We start from the raw sequence: 20,827 nt of genomic DNA, 5'->3' as shown, positions 1-20,827 counted from the left end.
TGCATCTCAACCCTCTCATTAATACCCCAATTCGAGAAACCAACCAAAAGGTGAAACGATGGAAGACGCTGTGCCCGAAGCAGTAAATCCCAGGGAAGAAGACGACGAAGTCGCCGGAGAAGAAGAGCAAACCCCAGAAGCAGCTAAAGAACAAGGAGAAGAGAGAGCTAATGGCGGCAGTGGATTCATTAATCATCTCTTATCCAACTTCGTTAATGGTGATGGAGAAAACTGAACTGAACAAGCCGAGAAGGAGACGATCAGCGCAGGTGCAGAGGGAAAACATGAAGAAAGGAGCGGCGGGCTTTTCGATCACATCATAGGTCAGTCCGAGAAGTGGAAACATCAGTGCCTAAGGAGAAGCCGAAGCATTTGATGATACAACCGCGAGTGAAAATGAACCAGGTTTGAGATCAGAGGAAGAAGGCCGCCGTTGCGGAGGGTTTATATATATATATATATTAAGTTTCAAGTACTGATTGGGAATTTTTTTTAACGGCCGTTAATTATTAGATATCTTAAATACTAAATTTTAAAAGTTAAACACTACTTTATCATAAAAAATTGAATAAATAAAATAAATAAATAAGAGATATAATTTAAACGTTTATTTTTTTAATTAAGTTGTTTATATATGTTATACACAAATTACCTTTTCTGGGCTTAAGGCCCATAAACATTGTTTCGTTTATGGCAGACGTCCAATCCATATCTGGGTCGATGATCCTATAATGCCCTCATCCTATTAATACATACAGTTTTTAGGGTTTCTTGTTTTTGAGACTAGCTAGACACGGACTTTGAGCACAGCAGCCTCTTTTCTCCAAGATGGTCAGTTTCCTCTGCTTTTCTCAACTTTGATTCACTGATCATTTCCCTAATTCTTTTTCATTCTTTGATAAGTTATGTGAGTTTCATGGTTTTTCTGTTTAGGATATTCCATAGTAGTTTGGCTTATTACTGTTGTTTAACGCCTTGAGTTAGCTTTCTGAACAGATGAAAAGTGATCCATCTTCATTGATTTGGAATATTTATGATTTATGGGTTTCCTGTGATTCCTACCGTTCTTTGTTGTATTGGACATTTGAATGTCTGTGTTTTGGGTGGTAATAGTAGTCTTAATAGCCTGGATCTAGCTAATTCCTTTCTTAATTAGTGTTTGATGCGTAATGGCACCTTGAAAATTTACCTGCTCTACATGGAGAATGGCGGCGTGGTCTCCCTTGAAAATATTAAATTCTTCTATAATTTCCGTGTTTTCTTTGTATTTTCTATTGATAATCTGTTTTCGCTCCCCTAGAATTTTTTTAGTTTTCCACATAACATTAGATTTTGTGTTCATCCCTGTTTGAAATGGCTTGACAATTTGGCATCATGTACATTTCAGTTTCATTTGCAATATATTTTTTATATCTTGTACTTTCGGTTTCGTTAACAAACATGTTTTGGATTGTGGTGTGTTACAGGCTAGAGGGTTGAAGAAACATTTGAAGAGGCTTAATGCCCCTAGGCATTGGATGCTTGACAAGCTTGGTGGTGCTTTTGTATGTTATCATCTTTATTCCTTCACCTCCATAAAAGTTTACTGTTTTTCTTTATCCTTTTCAGTTCTCTTTTTGGAGCGGTTTACCTTCTTGATTCATCTGTCAAGGTTCTAATTTTGTTTGCGGTTTTTGTCTTTGTAGGCACCCAAGCCATCTTCTGGTCCCCACAAGTCCAGGGAATGCTTGCCATTGATCCTTATTCTGCGAAATCGATTGAAGTATGCTCTCACCTATAGAGAAGTCATTGCTATTCTCATGCAGAGGCATGTTATGGTTGATGGAAAGGTTAGGACAGATAAGACCTATCCTGCTGGTTTCATGGGTATGTATACTCTTCACTTCCTGGGCTGATTTTGTCAATTTTAAATATTTTGGATTCTCAGTATGCAATGTATTTAGTTGAATTAAATGCTTCGGTTTGTTACTCTGTTTTTCACATTACATTGGAATCCTATGATCAAATCATTGACAATCTTGTAGTTAAGCACTGTTCTGTTCCTGGTTAGCTTTAAAAGCTACATTTTCAGGATTTGTTTCCTTTCTATCTGCCTTTCTAAAAATATTCCGGATATTGCCTAACCATGCTTTACTACCTTCTGCCAGATGTTGTGTCCATTCCTAAAACCAATGAGGATTTCCGTCTACTTTATGACACCAAAGGGCGTTTCCGTCTCCATGCTATCACTGGTGATGAAACTAAGGTTTGAATATTCATATTCGATTTGATCTGCTGCTAGTTCTTGTCACAATTGTAATATAGTACTTAAGTTTTCCAACTTTCTTCACCCTTTCAGTTGTAGCAGTATTGTATGTGTGTTCTTTTTTGCTCTGTGCAGTTCAAGCTTTGCAAGGTTCGATCTGTCCAGTTTGGCCAGAAAGGTATCCCATACCTAAATACATATGATGGGCGCACTATCCGTTACCCGGATCCTTTGATCAAGGCCAATGACATCATCAAGCTAGACCTTGAAAGCAACAAGATTGTTGATTTCATCAAGTTTGATGTCGGGAATGTTGTCATGGTCACTGGAGGGAGGAACAGAGGGCGAGTCGGAGTAATTAAGAATAGGGAGAAGCACAAGGGCAGCTTTGAGACGATCCATGTTCAAGATGCTGCCGGGCATGAGTTTGCTACTCGTCTCGGTAATGTCTTCACTATTGGAAAAGGAACAAAGCCATTGGTGTCTCTTCCTAAGGGCAAGGGTATCAAGTTATCCATTATTGAGGAAGCTAGGAAGAGGCTTGCAGCACAAAATGCTGCTGCTTAAACTTCACCATAAGATATCCAGATATGTATTGCTGCAGTAGTTTATTATAAGGATGCTATAGTTGTTTTAATCATGGACCTGTGAGCAAAATTTTGAGAACTTTTTACTTGTTCTGTTGGGTGTTTTTTGGTAATTATCAAATACTTGGATGTTTTTTTGGATATTAATGCTTTTGTTGGTTAAATAAGAGTTGCTTCCTCCACCGTTTTTGTTTCTTGACATTCAAGTTATTGTTACTGACATCATAATTGGCTTTGAAGTATTTACTTCTCATACCTTCTTGTGCATGCACTTCTTTTTACTGGAAGCAATGCAATTGCACTTGCACTGAATGTGAAATTTATCTCAAACAAATCTAAGTGACATTGTTTGTGGAGCCTCTTGCAGGGTCTTGCCCATCGAACGTTAGAAACTTTTTGCCTACTCGTTCTTCTTATTGCTAACTTGTATATTGATGTAAATGAGACGAGACAGATTGTGAGTTATTTGAGATTGGTTTGGTTCAAGTTTGCTTAACACTTGAATCGAATGGATTTAACTTGAGCTTGAAGAATTCAAGTTGAGTTCTTAACGAGTTGAAGTAAGTTGCTTGATATTTGATTCGAAAAGTTCGGCAGCAACCTGAAAAAAATGATATATGAAAATTTTAATTTTTAAATATAATATAATGTTTTTATGTATTTAATGTTCAGGTTTGAGTTTCAATCGAGTTAAATTTGAGAATGTTTTGAGTTTAAGTTTATTTTTCGAGCTGGAGTTGAGTATTAAGTTTTGATTTCAAGTTAAGCTTAAAAATTTTAAGCTCGTGAGTTTTTTAGTCGAATTTTAATTTTTTGTTCCGAGTTCAAGTAGAATTTAATAATTTTAAGCTCGCAAGCTTTCGAATTGAATCGAATTTAATTTTAAAATTTTTAAGTTATGTTTGCCTAAGATGTTATCAGCATGATTTTGGGTTTATCTACTCCCATTCAAGGTCGGCCCTTTCCAAGCAGAATGTTGAAAAAGCTTACTTATCGGCGAAATTTTTCGTTGGTTATGACAAGAAAAGATATTGCGGTAATGTTTTCATAAAAGGCTTAAATATATAAAAAGGTGTCCAACATATGTCATTTTTTTTTTCAATTTTTAGAACTTAACGTTTATTTCGTTCTAGTTCGGTATCTAATGTTTCATTTCATTACTCATTTAGGTGCCTAGGCTGTTAACGACGTCAATTTCTCCGTTAAGTTAAACGTGCCACAACCTGATAATTTTAAAAATTTATATTTAAAATTAAAAAATTAAAATTATATATATATATATATATATATATATATATTAAAAGAAAACATAAATTTTGAAATAAATCCAAAACTTTGAAAACCTTCATTTCAACCCTTAAACCCACGTCGGCCACTGCCTTTTTCCGTCGACAAAGCTCCACCCGATCTCCCCTCCTCTCGGTGACCAAAACCCTCATGAAATCGTAGTCGATCGATGACAAATCAACGTTTTATACCCCACGAACCCTATGATGAAAATCGCGATTCCGACGGCCGATCGACCATCGATCGGTCACTATTTCATGGGAGTTTTGGTCACCGAGGGGAGGTCGGGTAGAGCTTCGTCGACGACAAAAACTGACGGCTGGCGTGGGTTTAGGTGTTGAAATGAAAGTTTTCAAAGTTTTGGTTTATTTCAAAAAAGAAAACTTAATATATATATATATATATATATATATATACACTTTTTTAATTTTAATTTTAAATAAAAAAATTTAAAATTACTAGGTTGTGACACGTGTCACTAAACAACCAAACTTAACGGTCTATCATGACTTGACCCATTTTGAGTAACAGAATAAACGTTAGACACTAAACTAAAAAGAAATAAACGTTAAACACTAAACTGAAAAATGAGCATAGGTTGGACACCTTTTTGTATATTTAAGCCTTCATAAAATTTTGGATTAACTACATGATTGATTATTTATGTTTATGTTTTGTCCATTTTTCCTCACATATTTCAAAAAACATCATATATGATCACTTTGTTTTTATTTAATTAAGATATGGTTAATTTTGTTTTTATTTAATTAAGATGTGGTCACCACGGTTTAACTGTTGTTTAAAGTTAACTGATTATGTGATGTGGTATTTTGGTATAATCACACATTTGGTCCATGTTATTTACATATTCTCTCAATTCATACATACTTTTAATAAATTAAAATAAATTTAATCATTCAATCGAATGATTCCACGTGACGTGTCACGTATCACCATTCGGTTAGAGAGCTAACTTTATTTTAATTAAATATATTTAATTTATTAAAATAAAGTTAACCATATATTAAAATAAAAAATATTAACTTAAATTAAAATTAAGTTAACCAATATATTATGTTTTCTGAAATCAGTGAGGAGAAATGGGCAAAATACAAACATAGTGATCAATCGTATAATTAACTCTAAAATTTTAAAGGGTACGATCACATCCCAACACTCTTCCATCCAAATCTAACTATAATTCTTAACACAATCATCACTTGGTACAAATATTCAAATTGCCCCCAACAACTTTGCATAGACTTCAAATTAAACTATGAAAATAAATCAGTGTACATATGATTCCCTAATAAATAATTATTACACAACCTCCAATAAAACGTGGGAACAAGGATGAATAATCCAACCTTAATTACAGCTAATTAAGAGACTGTTTGATTACCCAATTTTCATTAACTTTTTTTATTAAAAGTATTAATTATCAAACTCCAATTCATTTACCTTAAAACCTTTCGTTTTTAGTAACCAAAAGGAGTAATTACTTGTTTGTTTGAGTGGCAGAGCCTTCCTGCTATCTGCTTGATCCCATGGCTATGCCGCCAACCATGTCCATGTCGAGTAAATGGAGCAGAAAGAAACCACACTTCCCTTTACTCGCTGTACTTTTTATTTTCATAGCTTGTTCGGTTCTCTACAACGAATTCAGCGTTCAACGGATCCATGAAAGCACGGATCATGTTCCCAGCAGTCAACCGACTCCATCTACTTATGTCAAACCAAATCTTCCTCAACGAGCTTCAGGTGTGTTTTATCTGTCTTCAACCTTTTGTTTCCTCTTCTTTTGATCGAAGAATAACTGGGGTTTGGGTATCTATTTGTGTGGGGTTTTAGAGGTTTTGGATAGATTCAGTGGCTGCAACTCTACTAGGAACTTCAGTGGGAAGAAAACCGGTAGGCCGACCTGGAGGCGGAATCGGGTCGGTGGCGGAGTATTCGACACAGGATTAGTTAGATTTTTCTATGCTTTTTCGTTTGTTCAGAGGATACTCGGGGGCCATATCCCTGTATCCATGTATCGGAGTGTCGGACACGTTTGTACTTCAAGAAAATGTAGACTCCGAGTCCGAACAACACAGGCGACTGATGCAATGTGAAGAACTGGATGTGATTTTTCGCTCCTTTGTGTAGATGGAATGCGATCGAAATGTGGGAGAAGTTGAGGGGGAAGAGACTGATGTTTGTGGGAGATTCTCTGAATAGAAACCAATGGATATCAATGGTGTGTTTGTTGCAGTCGGTGATCCCGGCAAATAAGAGATCGATGAATCCTAATGCCCAGCTCACAATTTTCAGAGCAGAGGTAAGCCGGGAAACAACGAATATAATGCAGGTGATAGATCTTGGTTATCTGATATCGCGTCGCAGCACATTGTTGCCGATTGTGCTATTCTTGTGTCGTTTGCAGGAATATAATGCGACGGTGGAATTTCTCTGGGCTCCGCTACTGGTCGAGTCCAATTCTGATTATCCGGTGAAACACAGACTGGCTGAACGAATCATCCGTCCAGATTCGGTACTCAAGCATTCAGCACAATGGGAGCATGCAGATATACTAGTTTTTAACTCGTACTTATGGTAGAGACAAGGCCCGGTTAAGATGTTGTACTTACAATGGTTGTTCGGTTCTAGTTTAATTATGGTGAAAATATATTGAAGATGTGTTGAATTCCCTAATATGCTTGCAACTTTTGCAGGTGGAGCGGTGAGGAAAATGAAGCCTGCGAGGAGCTCGACGGTTTAGGAGCAATGGAACTGGCCATGGGAGCTTGGGCAGACTGGGTAGCATCAAAGGTCATTGCCCTCAAGAAACGTGTCTTTTTTGTTACGATGTCGCCGACACATTTCTGGTGAGGATGGATCTTTACCCCTAAACTGAATTGTTCTATACTTATCTATATCATCTGCATAAATCGTCTATCGAAAGCCTGCAAACTTATTGAATGCCATAAATCATAGCATAGAAGCATTTGAAGCAATGATAGATGAATCCCAAGACTAATAGTGCATCACGGAGGCGCTACAAGCCTATAAGGACTATTGCCCGGATAAGTAATCTAGTGATGGCCTGCAAACTTATCGAATGCTGTAAATCATAGCTTAGAGGCATTTGAAGCAAAGATGGATGAATTCTAAGACTAATAGCGCACTAGGGATGCGCTATAAGGACTATTGCCCGGATAAGTAATCTAGTGAAAGCCTGGTAACTTATCAAATGCCATAAATCATAGCTTAGAGGCATTTGAAGCAAAGATGGATGAATTCTAAGACTAATAGTGCACTATGGAGGCGCTAACACTACTATCGTTGGGCTGTACTTGAATAGAGTTGTGTGAGAAATAAAGCTTCTATGGTATGCTCCTGCTGGGGTTTCCTTATAGGAGTATATAGGAATTACTTGCATGAAAATTATGCGATCCTAGTGGATCATATTTGCTTTTGAATCCCATTCGGTGCTCGGCATCTGATATGAGCTTTCTGCCAACATTTTGACATGATTAGGAAAAGAGAGTGGGAAGCTGGAATTGAAGGAAACTGCTATAGCGAAACGAGGCCTATCGATTGGAAGGAGTACTGGGAAGTGGTTCGAACTTGGCTACCATGCGCATGGTGGATGGATTGATTTCCCGTTTGGGTTCGAAGGTATCGGTCATCAAAGTCACACGGCTCTCGGAATATCGAAAAGATGGGCACCCTTCCACCTATAGGAAATTCTGGGAGACACTGAGCCCACAGCAATTGGGAAACCCTGCAAGCTACTCTGACTGCATGCACTGGTGCTTGCCTGGTGTGCCTGATGTGTGGAATGAATTACTGTTCCATCTTTTGTACCTATGGAAGGAGGTTTGGAGGCTTGAGGTTGTAGATCACCACTGATCCCGACCGGAGTTGCAGGGGCAGGACGTGCGACACAAATTTTGAAGAATTCGGTACCCTTTAGAAGCATATTGCTTAAATGACTAGAAACTAATTGGAAAATATTTAAAAATGCATTCTAATAACATAGGGATTAAATCATATTTTAAAGTTATAGATGATAATTGAGTTTTAATGAACGTAGCACCCCAATGATGATAATTGAATTTTAATGTTTAATTTGGAACAAAATTAAATTTGAAATCGTTTTATAGTTAATCTGTGACATCTCCGATTCGATCAAACGTCTTCATCAATATTATAAAACTCAGTTATAAAGGATCGGAAAATTACACAAGAAATATGAAAAATTACTAAAACAAAATGAAAAATAAGAAGAAAATTAAACAAGAAAAAAGATTTAAAGAGTAAGAACATATACCCTAGGAAAGAAACAAAGATAGGGAGAATAAGACAAGCACTATACAGGGAGAGAGGCAAAATATGTAAAGAAGTCAAGAAAACCTAAAAAAATTTATCCTTGGGCATTTGCATAAAGATTCAAGGACGAATTCGAACGTATCAAAATCTGATTCCACCTATTTTTATGTCTTTAATTGATAATGAGCCTATAGATTAATTGCTCGAATTCAATATCTTTAGTAATAACAACACTTCCTTTTAATTGTCATATTCGCTTAATGGATTCAAAATCAATAGATTCTAACTTTTAAGAAAAGACTAGCATTTTAAGTTTTAGGGTAAATTAAGCGAAACTATCGGTTTTAGTACCTAAACTTTCAATTTTTTTAACAACACTTCCTCTATTTTTATTGAATTCTAGCTCGAAAATGATTTTATTTCAACTTTGAGAATACTTTATAGCCTTTAAATCAATAACATTAAATGTGCATCTCTATGGGTGATCATGTTTAGCCTTTAAAGCATCAGCATTATCTTTATCAACCCTTCTAGCCATTTCAATGGCTCGAGTGATCATCAAATCAAATTCGGGTGCTAAAGTCTTTGCTTCCCCCGGATAGAGTTTCTTGTTCACGACATCTCGATTTATTAATCCGGCACTCGCCATCATTTCCAGGGTGTCCTCCAGAGTTACATAGAACAGTTGTTTTTCATCTTCCAGGGATACTTCAACCGACGAAGGATTTCTATTTTCTTTAGCCCTATTGTAAATCGATTCGAAAGAATCATAGATATTGAGAATACAACCAAAGGAAACCTTACCATCTTGCTTTAGAAAGATAAGCCAAAAGGAACAATAATCTTTTTGCCGGTGATGCATTAAGATGGAATTGAGAGTTAAATAGTTTATGATGAGGCATTTGGGGGTGAATATAAGGTTTTATTGAGTATTGATCAATTTAACGTTCAATAACTATACACGAGTAAGACATAGATTACTCCTCTCATGATTAAACAACCCTAGAATTTCGAAAATTATTCCTAAAAAGAACGTAAGACTATGCAGATAGTGTACATATCTCACAACTCCCTCAATTTGGAAAATGGAGAAATTGGTCCTCTTAAAAAAAATGAGGAATTATTAAAGTTGTAGTGTTGAATTTATCAAGTATTTCTAGTTCTGAATTTATTAATTATTAAAAGTAGGACCAAATTAATAAGATGTATAAATACTAAGGACTTAATGTATAATTATATCAAATTTTTAACAATCATGTCATAACGTTTAGTGACTTGATTAGAACACTTGAACAATTAGATGTTTGATTGATGAAATTGAAAGATCAATGGTCAATGAAAAAGAGTAATAGTTAAGTGGTCATAGTTATGATTTACCCTTGATTTTATGTCACTAACTTCGATAAATTAATATTTTATTTAATTATTTTTTAATTTTAGAAACTAAATTAAAAATTACATTAAACCGGATTGGATAAGTCCGTTGGAATATTTATAATTAAATTTCTATATCAAATCGGGTGAATAAATGGTAGTTAAATTCAAGTCCGAATACTTGCACAACAAATAAATATAAGGGTAAATTAAACATTTAGTATATAAACTATTACTTTTGTCTCATTTTAGTACCCAATCTTTATTTTTTTAAATCATAATTAATGTTTTGTTTAAATTTCAGTTTAGTTTCTCATCATTAAAAAATTAACAAAACTACTAGTTTGACATTTTTTTCAATGATGACATATCATTTCCTTATAGTGACACGTCAACATCCCCATTAAATTTTAGCAGCAAGATACCAAATTGAAACCTATACTAAACGTTAAATATAGTTTTGAAATAAAATAAAGTTTGGGCACCAAAATGAAACCAAAATAATAGTTTAGGCACTAAACTTGTAGTTTACCCCTAAATATAATTATAATAACAATATATACCTAGAGTAATATGATACTCCTGCAAAATAAAATAAAACACTACCTTTACAATGAGTGTGCATGGAATAAGAGTACAAAAATTGAAGGCCAACACTATGCATTCCTTGTTCATTAACAACCCAAACTTTAACAAAAATAAATTATTCTATTTTTTTCCTTTTACATCCAAATTTGTATTTAGGGGCAACCAACCCTAGATTAGGTTCGAGAATGGCAAAGGCCAAACTCATTTCTTCAATCCCAAAACTTATACATTCTATCAATTTAGTCCTAATTCAAAACAATTCAATAAATTTAACAATTCATATTTAAAAACTCCATTAATTTAGTCCCTTTTTGCTATAATGTCAAACCAGATGAGCCCGTCTAATCAAACCAACAATTGGATAATTGAGTTCTACTTTAAAGCAATAAGTTACTGTTAAACCGTTATTATACCAAGAAAGTAAGAGGAAAAATAATATAGCATTTCTAGAAGAAGCACAAAGACTAAATTGATAGAGTTTTTAAATATCAAGGGTTAAATTTAATTAATTGTTTTGAATGAGAACCAAATTAATCAGATGTATAAGTTTTGAGGACCAAAACTATAATTATACCAGCCCACGTCACTGTTCTTCTAATGTTTTACTGTTAGTAACCTATTTGTAACAATATTTTGATTGAGTGACTAAATTATAACTTTTAGAAGAAAAAAAGTAACTCATTTGTAATCAAACTAATAATTGAGTGACCTGAGCTGTGTTTTACCATATTTTAACCAAATCAAGCTACCTGTCTGGTATAAACTGGACTTCATATCAGTTTCCAATATTTCTAGAAAGCACAACAGATAAAGGAAAGAAACTAGCACTAGCCTTCTGCAATTAATGTTAATCCTGAAAAGAGACGACTAATACATACAGCTACCTCATCTTTGATATCAAACAATCCAAGACTAAGCATCCATTTGATATGCAAGGGTGCTTACTGTTTGTGTTGGTCGATCTAAAATTCCAAATCAGCTCCTTCCCATGCTAGCTACCCTTCACAATTGCCAATAACAAATGAAACTTTTTTCCGGAGTTCGTTGATAATCTGCATGAACAAACGTAGTAAATGTAAATAAAATACCAGCATCAAGGATAAATTCTGTCAAATGATCAAATCACTTCTAAAATTTGATAAGGCGTACCGAGTTAGAGGTCTTTGCCCATGCCTGAACAGAAGCACCAGCACTTTTAAGGTGAGACATTGAAGGATTAAAATTTAAATGATATGAAGAATTTTCTGTTGCTTCTGCCACCCAGAGATGATTCATTTGATCCTTTGGTTTCTTAATAAGGTTGCAGAAGCCTACCTGCAAAGATTTTGTAATTAGTCACTGTTTAAACGAAACAAGTCGAAATGAACAAGAAAGAATGATGACTTCTGTATAGCCTTTAAACGAGGAGAGTAAATGTATTTGTAGATTATAATGCTGCAGTCACAAGGCAAACCAATAATGCATTGGCTCAATAATTAATATGCACAAGTACGTACCTCATAACTTAATTTACCTGAAGTTCTCAGTCAGATAAAGCATCATTATCAAAAATATTTATCTAGCATGTAGTTAGTTCAAATAGTCCTTGTGTATCGATCATTCAATTGCTATAACCAAGAACTGTCATGTCTTGCTAACAATTTTTTTCGAAAGTTTTTTAAATCCGATGGGTTTAAAAAGAAAACCCCATTCTGGATTTTAAAACAAATACAACTCACCATGGATCGTACTAGGTTAGAGTTGATTGGTGCAAATGAGTCATCATCAATGGATGGTGAGCAAAAGCTGATAGCAAGTAAAGAATTTGAAAGTCCTGACTGTGGATCAGAAATGGAATCATCTGTCACAAACACCCACTGTTTTTTCTGATGAGAAGCTGTGTAGACTTCTCCCACATACACAACATATGCCGCAATGTCAAACTCACTGAATAAATAACCCAAATGAAACCTCAGTGAGGATATCGAGATCTTCATAAGAAAATAGCTAGGCATTCGAGCAAGAAGTAGAGGAGAGAGAATCACCTGGAAAGAGAAATTTCACCTAAATTTGACAATTTCATCGGCTTCCGCGGGCAGAAAAATGGCCTGTTAGGACACACATGAGTTGGAAGCCTGGAACCAATTGTGGTAAACAGAATGCAGATGCAAACTTACTCAAAGCTTTCCATTTCCAGGGGAGATAGAGGCTGCCATTTGGTGGTAGATCCTCGGGCTTGTAAGTAAAGGATTTCTGAATCTGAGTTCATTGGCATAAGCCCAGAAACGGCATATGCCTGCCCCTCAACTAGCTCACTTTCCTGTTTCAGTCATACTTATCTTCATAATCAAACTATTCAATAAATTGTATAACAAATGCTTGTAAGAGCAGAAACTGAGAAAGTCCTCATGCACAAGGATATGAAGAAAAAAGTAGAGCAATATTCCATTTCAGATTCACCTGCTTTTCTGTTGGATTCCAAATGGTTATTATTCCTTCTTTAGCTCTTCCCTTTCCATGATAATTCCTGTTAGTTAATCCAACAACTCTAATCCTCATGAATGGGACAACATCTCGATCATTTAAGCCAGCCTGCTCCAGAGCTTTCTCAATTGATTTCTCCATCTCTAACTGTCTGGTAGCCTACACTCACATCTGCATGGTTGAATATCAATCCATTATAAGATCTTTCTTTCAAGCAAAGAGCTGAAATGCACCTCAAGTTTTGATTTATATGTAGCAAAGGAAGTAAGTTGCTCGGGACTCATTTCTGCCATAAGGACTTCTGGCTCGGCAGATGTCTCAAGAATTTTTAAGATTTTCGCTCCTTCACTCTCACTGTCATTAAGGAGAAGAGAACTATTGACCTGTCTTTGATACTCAGATATAACATGATCTACAAGAACTGAGCACCTGCAGCAGGAAAATATCAAGCATGATCTACAAGTACACAACCTTTTAAACCATAACTCCAAAGATTTCCAGATAGAATACTGGTTCTATTATTTCACATTTGTAGAAGTTTGGTTTTCCTCTTCTATTACCAAACGCCAGCCAATTGAATATTTAAGGATGTTAAGAAGAATCTTACTGGTAGCATTAACCAGTTGATATTCTTGAGAGCACATCGTAGACCTTTATGCAACGAGCATTGATAGAATCAGAATAACCAAATGTCTGATAAACACATATGACTAGTGAAGAAAGAATAATTATTAAGTTGAAAGGCATAGCAATTCTTTCTTATAAAAACAGTTCTCCTCTAGGAAACAAGACAGTCTAATAAAGAGAACTATTAGTTGGTAAAGCACAAAATGCCGAAGTTGATCACCGAAAGGCTGGCAAAAGGCTGACTGCAGAAAACTATGTGCATGCCTTGATAAAGTGCAGCAGTTCAATGCATTACATCTAAGCTCCACACCACTATGATATGAAATTACAAATTACAAAGGCGGATTCTAACATTTTAAAACGTGCACAGAATATAGTGGTCACCTTTGATTGTGCTGTTGCGCCATTCTACTCTCCATCCTATCAGATCTGACAATTGATCCCCCATTTTTCAACCTAGATGGAAAAAGAATAACACAATTAAAATTAAAGCATTCCATGCAGTTTCATTTTTAACCTAAAACTGCACACAAATCGCTTAACAGTTACCTCTCCCTGTAGAGAACAGGGTATATTCGAGTGACTCCAACTAAAGTCAAAGGGACTGGACCCCCATCACTCTTGATACACCTAAATGCCAGAGGAGAACCAAAAACTTTACCTATAGACATTAATAAGAAAATCATGTTTAAGGAGGCAAGGGATATCTTGATTTTTCTAGTTACTTATAACTAGTAAACAGAATTTAAATTAGCAAGAAAATATAAATATTTCTTACAAAATCCAAGCCGATCAGCCCAATGAGCTCTAAACGTCCCATTCATGTTCAAAACTAAATTAATTTCACTGGATGCCTGAAATTCAAGTAAAGCAGAATAAATGGGAAAAAAACATTTCAAGAATTTAATTTCCTTAGAAAACTTGAAATCAGAAAGAACCTCAAGGGGTGAAACTGGCCCAACCCAACCACACATTCCTGCTCCCCAGATCTTGAAAAGATAAATTAGTTCTTAAGAACGGAGAAATTTTTCCAGAACTCTCTAATTGAAAACGGAAATTGAAACATAAATGAACATATTACCCGCAGCTTCTGTCCCACGAACAATTTTCCAGCAGCAAGCTTCTTTGAGAGCAATACATCCAAAACAGCATTCATGGAATACCTGTAAGTAGACATCTTTTACATGCCAAAATTTCCAATGTAACATAAGCAATAAAATTGGAATTTACCTACCACCCGTCTGTTAGTTCCACTTTTGCATTACCACTATTATGAGCTCCATTTGTTATCACTAGATTGGTCTCCATCTTAGGTTCAGAACTTGATTGAATTTTTGAAACACATAGCACCAACATTGAAGAAGGCGAAGAATCTCCTTCAAGTATTTTCTTTATTGCAGAACGATGACCATGATTTACTTCCCTCTCATATCTAAAAAGGTGGATTATAAATTGTCTTTATAGATATATCTTGCCAAACAAAAAGTTCAGAGCATAAATGGTACTGACTGTAATTGGGTACCTGTACTTTAACTCCTCAAGTACATTGTGAATTGTCAAAAATTTTGCAGCACATTTGGAAGGATAGCACCTCTCATAGCACGCAAGTTTCCAAACAATCCACTTATAATGATTTACAACCCACCTAGACATGCAAGTGAACAGGAATGGTTTAACGAATATGCATAGCAGAATGCACATGGTAAATACATTGCACATATAGCAATATAAACAAGCAAAGCCCAAATATAAAGTGAGCTCGTAATTGCTATTCATTAAGCAATACTTGGAGGTAGCCAACTGTGAGCTAGCAAACAGTAGCATCACTTATTCATAATTTACTGTATAACATGAAAATAATTCAAATGAGTTTTAACTTTTAACTGCTAAATATTTGAAGCAGGCATGAATAGGGGTAAAGGGTGATTACTCTTTAGAAATATATTGCATAGAAGCTCCAGAATGTAACATGTCATAAAAGGCTTCTGCCCCGATTCGAGTTAAGCCAGATTCATCCTTAAATGAATACTCATGAGCATTCTCTGGTTTGATCTGTTTTCCTTTGACTGAGAAAGACTTCAACTAAATCAATTCAGGAAAATAAACAGGTGTCAGTGTTGAGAAATTAACCAATTTCTTGAAGGCAATCAACCGTAATGAGAAGCTGTGTACCGTGCTGCAGACTGATGGAGGCACGGCAAAATATTCCTTTACATATACTCTTTGCACTCGAAAAGGATATTTAGAAGAAACTGTTCTTTTGCAACATGTATGATCGTCTGAAGAAGTAGAAACTAGAAAGACAATCATTAATAAAGAGAACAAATCAAAATGACAAATAATAAAACTAAACAAGTGTTTAGGGTCTGATATATTTACCATTTCCTATAAAGGAAGCGTCTTTATACAATGGAGATGAAATTTTGGAACAGCGGGGTCTCTTGAATGGAGAAACAAAACTTGATCTTCCAATTCTCCTCTGCTTGCTATTTGTTTGAGGAGTATCAATGCTATTTGAAATATCAGCCAATGGCCCACCAAATGACTTTCCAGGCAATTTAGTCTGTGAGCCAGAACTGTAAGTTGAATTTTTTTTCTCAGAAATCCTATTGATTGAGTCTGAAGCATTTTGTGGAGAAGGCACATTGCCGGCTGATGCACAAGCACTAGAACTTTCAACTGCATCAAATTTTTCAATCAGATTACTCCCAAAACTTAAATTTTCTGAATTGAATATGGATCTCATTTGCTTTAAAGATGATTTCAGTGGAGATGTGAACTCCTTGGATGTATCTTTACTCTTCATTGTTCCTTGATGGGGAAAGGAAGTAAAAAAACAGTTTTCCTTATTTGATGAAGCATCATTAAATTTTTCCTCCTTGTAAACTGTAAATGGAGGAACCTCTTGATCCATTTTACCAAATAAATCTCCTAGCTCTGGGTCACCAAGAAGACTCCTTGCACGCTTCAATGCTTCACTTGAAACAAATAACGACCTTCCACCTGCAGTATGAAACTTGATTGGAGGTGGCTTGGGAACTGAACCAAACATTTTGGAATGCATCGGAGTTGAGTCATTTTCACAGCCTCGTTCACCTCCTAATAAACCATTACTAGAGTTTAATAAGTTCCTTGATTCTGATGTAAAATCCATAACCCCATAATTTTGCAAACCTTCTTTCTTCTCTGAATGAGAAAACCTTTGGCAGGCATAAGGTTCATTGGTTGGAGGTAACCACTTTGAACTTTGAAAACCATCAAAATTTGGATGCTCCTTATCATGTTCGTTATCGAGCTCCAGTCCAAACAGTGTCTTAGCTTTGACCAGACCAGCTGAAGATATGTTAACCTTTTTCCCGGAGCCCGTTTGGAAAAGAGAGTTACCGAGGCCATTTTCCGTTGGAATCACTTTACCTGTGTAACAAGTTTTTCCTTTAAAACAAAAAACGAGTTCGGTTCAACAATTTCATGATCATCTCGGTAAATATACTAAATGGTTTTAGTAACCTATGCTATTTGGTTTTTAAAAACAGAGAAACCATTCCATGGTTCTATACTTCTATACTAAAAGAAAAAGCTAAATCACATATGTTTCTTTTCTAAATTGCAAAAAAGTTATAGTTATTAAACAAAAAAAAGTAAAAGAGAGGAGCGTGTACTTGGTGTAACAGCAGAGGCAGCGTCATCTTCACCAAGGATAGATAACGCTTTTGCAATTGAAGATTCTTTCAACGCCACAGATTTCCCCAATCCGGTTCTAAACATCGGGTATTTATCTACTACTCCACCGTCGTTTTCAATAAGTTTCGAACATGCTGCATAGGGTCTATGAAATTTGAGAGCACAAAAATACAAATATAGAGGCGAAATGATTCAAAGGTCATTACCTTGAAGAAGGAGATCGGACATGGAAGGGAGTGGAGCAACCGGAGCTCCGTTCAGGTCATCATCGGGTTTCGACGGCAGCACCGGACCGGAAGCCTCCCATCGATAATCTGATCCGGCGTGAGAGAAAATCTGCCACGTGGACATTCCGACGATTTTGCTTAGGGCTTGTGCTGGATTTTGCTAATTGCTCATGGCATGCTTCATTATCACAAATAAATCGAAAATTTTGGTATTTTGATAAGGCGGGAAACGTAAAATGTTACGGAAAGAGATGATACGAAGGATTGGATTTGGAGGGTAGGAATTTGGGGTTTGTTGGGCCAAATAATTATTGAATCCATTTTGTATTGGACTATTTCGTGGGTCAAAATTAAAAGTGTACGAGATTAATACAATTTACTTTTTATATTTGTTTAAATTTATCTTAATTTAAAATATAAAATTTATATTTTATGTAAATTTATCTATATTTATAAATAATTATTAAAAAATTTATTTTATCCCCCCCCAAAGTTTATTAAAATTATCGTCTTGACTTTTATTCTTTTTTTTAGCATTTTAGTTCACAACATTTCATTTTAGGGTAAAAAGGACCCTAACTATTGGAAAAATAATCAGTTTGGCTCGTATTCTTTTTAAAGTATTTTGACATTCAATATTTTATTTTAGGATAAAAAACGTCCTTATTTTGGAGCGTTAGTCGTGTTTTAATTAATGTTTTTATCTATAAAGGGCCCCACCCCCCAAAAGTAAAATATTGGGGATAAAATACTCTCAAAAAATATATATCAAACTGCTTATTTTAATAAATGTTGAGGACTAATTTTGATATTATGCATATAAACTTAAAATAGGTTAAACTAGGTTTTCTTTTCCACATCGTATTGTTACTTCCTTTTTTTCATCTTTGTTTGGAAGGTGACATCATTAGTTTTAATAGTCGACCGTCGGTATTTTTTATTTTTTTTTCTTTACTTTCATATGTCGTATTTATTTATTTTTTTAAGTTCCTAATAAAATTTTATCTATATTCCACGTTTTTCAATGTCTTTTGGTCGTTTTTTAATCTTTTTTATTAATTGTTTGATTGTTATTTTCGTTTATTTGTCTCAATGTCGAATTTGATGTCACCTTGACTGTTAAAGTTGTGTTTATTTATTATCATATTGATTTTCCTTGCTTTTGACGGTCGGATTGAATTTATATACACTATTTGCGTTCGTATATAGCCTTCACATTACACTCTATTTTGATTTGTAGTTGTCGATGATCTTTTGATAGTTTGAGCTCTTGTCGTGATTTGTTTGCCGACGTAGTTAGATTTATTCGTATATATCTTTTGTTTTAATTTTTTGGATGAGTTTTAAATATTTTCCATATATGATCTCAAGTATTTAATTTACGGTGTCAGTGATAATAATAAAAATTCTAATTATGTATTTATTTTACGTCTACGGTCTTAGGCATTCATTATAATTTATGATATTTTATCTTTTTAATAAAATTAGCGATTTTTATAAATAAAAAAAAGTGATAAAACACGAGTTCAAGCCTTAAGTGTTTAAATTTGAACGCAATCCATATTTTAAACAAATTTATTTTTGTTTAAATTCAATTTTAGAATTTATTTTTCATAATACATATTGTATCATTCATTTTGAAAATATTTAAATTATGGGTATGTTTGTTTGGGGAAAACATTTGACCGAAAAACAAGTCACATACAGTAAAGGTAAAGTTATGGTCCGTATGTGAGGCCAGGATGATTTACATAAATGCATAATCCCCACCAGTTCCGCAGTCGGCAGCCCCATTAACAGACCAGACAAACAAAATCAACATTATCAAATCCGTCCCTTCAACTCTTCAAAATTCTCAAACAGACACCCAACTTTTGTCATGCTTTCTACAGGCTCCAAAATGAATTAATTCTCCCGTACTATAAATAGCTACTTTCCTTGACGATTTTTAAATCGATACGTAGAATTCTGATAAAAATATCCTTTATTCAATTTAATAACACTAATGATTGATTATATATGTCTATATTATATAATATACTGCAACTGCAATTTCCCCCCACGTGCTTGCGGCTGCTGCTATTATAAATACAGACTGCATTTCTATTAATTCCCTCACCTACAATATCAGAGCAGGGGCATTAGGCCTTTTTACTCAAAAATAACTCTAATATTATAATATTACTTATAAGACACATTTTTTTCAAATTTTACCGATTTAACATCCTTTCTGACATAGTAATAATAAGACATGTTATGTGAAACGCATCTTTGTTTAGGTGGACCAAAGGCGTATCCCCTAACACGCTTTCCAAGGAAAATATTGAAATAACACCACGTGAGAATGTGTGTTTCAAGGGGCACACCTTCCAGGCATTTTCTTGTGACATCAGATTCCTTAAAAGCATATTTAAAAAAATATTTAAAAAAAATAAAACTATAGGGATCAACAATGTAATTTAATACATATTAGTGCCATGAGTTGAAGAGTCTAATGGTATTAGTTTATATAGGCATATTGGAGTATTTCTTGACAATGTGGGATAAAAGCTAAAATGAGTATTCCTTAACTTTTTTATATTATCTCTATATCTATTGGATCCACTCATACACTATTGTCAAATTCCATTATGTTAATATTTATTATTAAGGTTTAATAATTAAGATTATATATTTTTTATATGTTAATATATTTAAATACTTGTTTTTTAATTATGAATTCAAAAAAATTATGTAACACAAATTAAAAATATTTCATCGACATATGCTAATATCGATAAGTAGTTCTTAAGATTATCCATCAATAATAAGACATTATGGTTCACACCCATAACTGTAGCAGTTAGTAGTTTCAGACTTCCATAAGAGAGTTTAAAAAAATATTCATGTTTCCTGAGTAAAAACTAATATTTTTTTGTGTGAATTGTGACTTTCAATGGTTCAATTTCTGATACATGGTAACCAAGAAGTTTAAAGAAAGGACGTCTACAAGATCCTGTATCGCGAATGCATCTGTGTGATTTTCTTTTGTGGAATCACAAGTATTTTTGCATCAATATGATTCAATTATTTATTTCAAATAAGCGTTAAATTGAGATATTAGAATAACACGCGGGCAAGTAAAAGTTTATCGTGATAACCTCTTATTGGGTTAATTATTGGGTTAATTGTGTTTTTTATGTTGAGCTTCATTCAAATATTATTGCATGTCGACGCCTTAGGTCAATTCTGATTATGTATTGAAGTTTGTTTCAGTTTCTTCTACTTGTATCAATAGTCGATAACTGTATATTCCAAATGTTATTGTAACTGTATATATTTGTTATGCAAAGGCCCATTAACTAAATGTCTTGACTTGCTACTAATCATCACATTGATTTGTAACAGATGTATGTCATGGATTACGACCTTGCTAAAAAGTATAGGGATCTTCA

At 34.5% G+C, this 20,827-nt stretch overlaps 3 protein-coding genes and 1 pseudogene across 4 annotated transcripts; 3 read left to right on the top strand and 1 right to left on the bottom strand.

Annotated features, from left to right (window-relative positions):
• Nucleotides 1-734: 734 nt before the first annotated feature.
• On the top strand, nt 735-2,923 carry LOC120137321 (40S ribosomal protein S4-like). The gene is made up of 5 exons (XM_039153093.1): nt 735-831; nt 1,467-1,544; nt 1,686-1,866; nt 2,148-2,245; nt 2,381-2,923. The coding sequence occupies exons 1-5, from the start codon at nt 829-831 to the stop codon at nt 2,810-2,812; spliced, it is 792 nt and encodes a 263-aa protein (XP_039009024.1). The 5' UTR covers nt 735-828; the 3' UTR covers nt 2,813-2,923.
• A 2,666-nt stretch (nt 2,924-5,589) lies between these two features.
• On the top strand, nt 5,590-6,233 carry LOC120137289 (protein trichome birefringence-like 35). Its single transcript, XM_039153077.1, has 2 exons — nt 5,590-5,880; nt 5,971-6,233. Exons 1-2 carry the CDS (start codon nt 5,667-5,669, stop codon nt 6,231-6,233), a joined length of 477 nt encoding a protein of 158 aa, XP_039009008.1. The 5' UTR covers nt 5,590-5,666.
• A 17-nt stretch (nt 6,234-6,250) lies between these two features.
• LOC120137288 lies at nt 6,251-8,013 on the top strand (annotated as a pseudogene).
• Nucleotides 8,014-11,165: 3,152 nt separating this feature from the next.
• On the bottom strand, nt 11,166-17,556 carry LOC120137337 (protein BREAST CANCER SUSCEPTIBILITY 2 homolog B-like). Of its 2 annotated transcripts, none has more exons than XM_039153105.1 (19): nt 17,373-17,556; nt 17,145-17,300; nt 15,865-16,899; nt 15,658-15,779; nt 15,416-15,567; nt 15,008-15,130; nt 14,720-14,917; nt 14,567-14,648; nt 14,424-14,474; nt 14,264-14,339; nt 14,035-14,146; nt 13,870-13,941; nt 13,092-13,287; nt 12,835-13,017; nt 12,552-12,694; nt 12,420-12,482; nt 12,114-12,321; nt 11,545-11,709; nt 11,166-11,447 (listed from the first exon to the last, which is right to left on the bottom strand). In XM_039153105.1, exons 1-19 carry the CDS (start codon nt 17,515-17,517, stop codon nt 11,391-11,393), a joined length of 3,339 nt encoding a protein of 1,112 aa, XP_039009036.1. In that variant the 5' UTR covers nt 17,518-17,556; the 3' UTR covers nt 11,166-11,390. The 2 variants fall into 2 exon arrangements, with proteins under 2 accessions (XP_039009036.1, XP_039009037.1); XM_039153106.1 differs by having other exon boundaries at nt 11,545-11,568.
• Nucleotides 17,557-20,827: the final 3,271 nt, after the last annotated feature.

This window comes from Hibiscus syriacus, unplaced genomic scaffold (assembly GCF_006381635.1).
Source record: "Hibiscus syriacus cultivar Baekdansim isolate YM2019G1 unplaced genomic scaffold, ASM638163v2 tig00110656_pilon, whole genome shotgun sequence".
In the NCBI taxonomy this organism is placed as follows: Eukaryota; Viridiplantae; Streptophyta; class Magnoliopsida; order Malvales; family Malvaceae; genus Hibiscus; species Hibiscus syriacus.
This window is presented reverse-complemented; position numbering and strand designations above follow the sequence as displayed.

Coding starts and splice junctions, on each gene's coding strand:
- LOC120137289 (XM_039153077.1), top strand. CDS start 5,667: ATGGCTATGCCGCCAACCATGTCCATGTCGAGTAAATGGAGCAGAAAG. Junction 5,881..5,970: donor TCTTCCTCAACGAGCTTCAG/GTGTGTTTTATC, acceptor GTGGGGTTTTAG/AGGTTTTGGATAGATTCAGT.
- LOC120137321 (XM_039153093.1), top strand. Junction 1,867..2,147: donor CTATCCTGCTGGTTTCATGG/GTATGTATACTC, acceptor ACCTTCTGCCAG/ATGTTGTGTCCATTCCTAAA. Junction 2,246..2,380: donor TCACTGGTGATGAAACTAAG/GTTTGAATATTC, acceptor TGCTCTGTGCAG/TTCAAGCTTTGCAAGGTTCG.
- LOC120137337 (XM_039153105.1), bottom strand. CDS start 17,517: ATGTCCACGTGGCAGATTTTCTCTCACGCCGGATCAGATTATCGATGG. Junction 14,475..14,566: donor TCGTGGGACAGAAGCTGCGG/GTAATATGTTCA, acceptor TATCTTTTCAAG/ATCTGGGGAGCAGGAATGTG. Junction 11,448..11,544: donor GGGCAAAGACCTCTAACTCG/GTACGCCTTATC, acceptor TTGTTCATGCAG/ATTATCAACGAACTCCGGAA.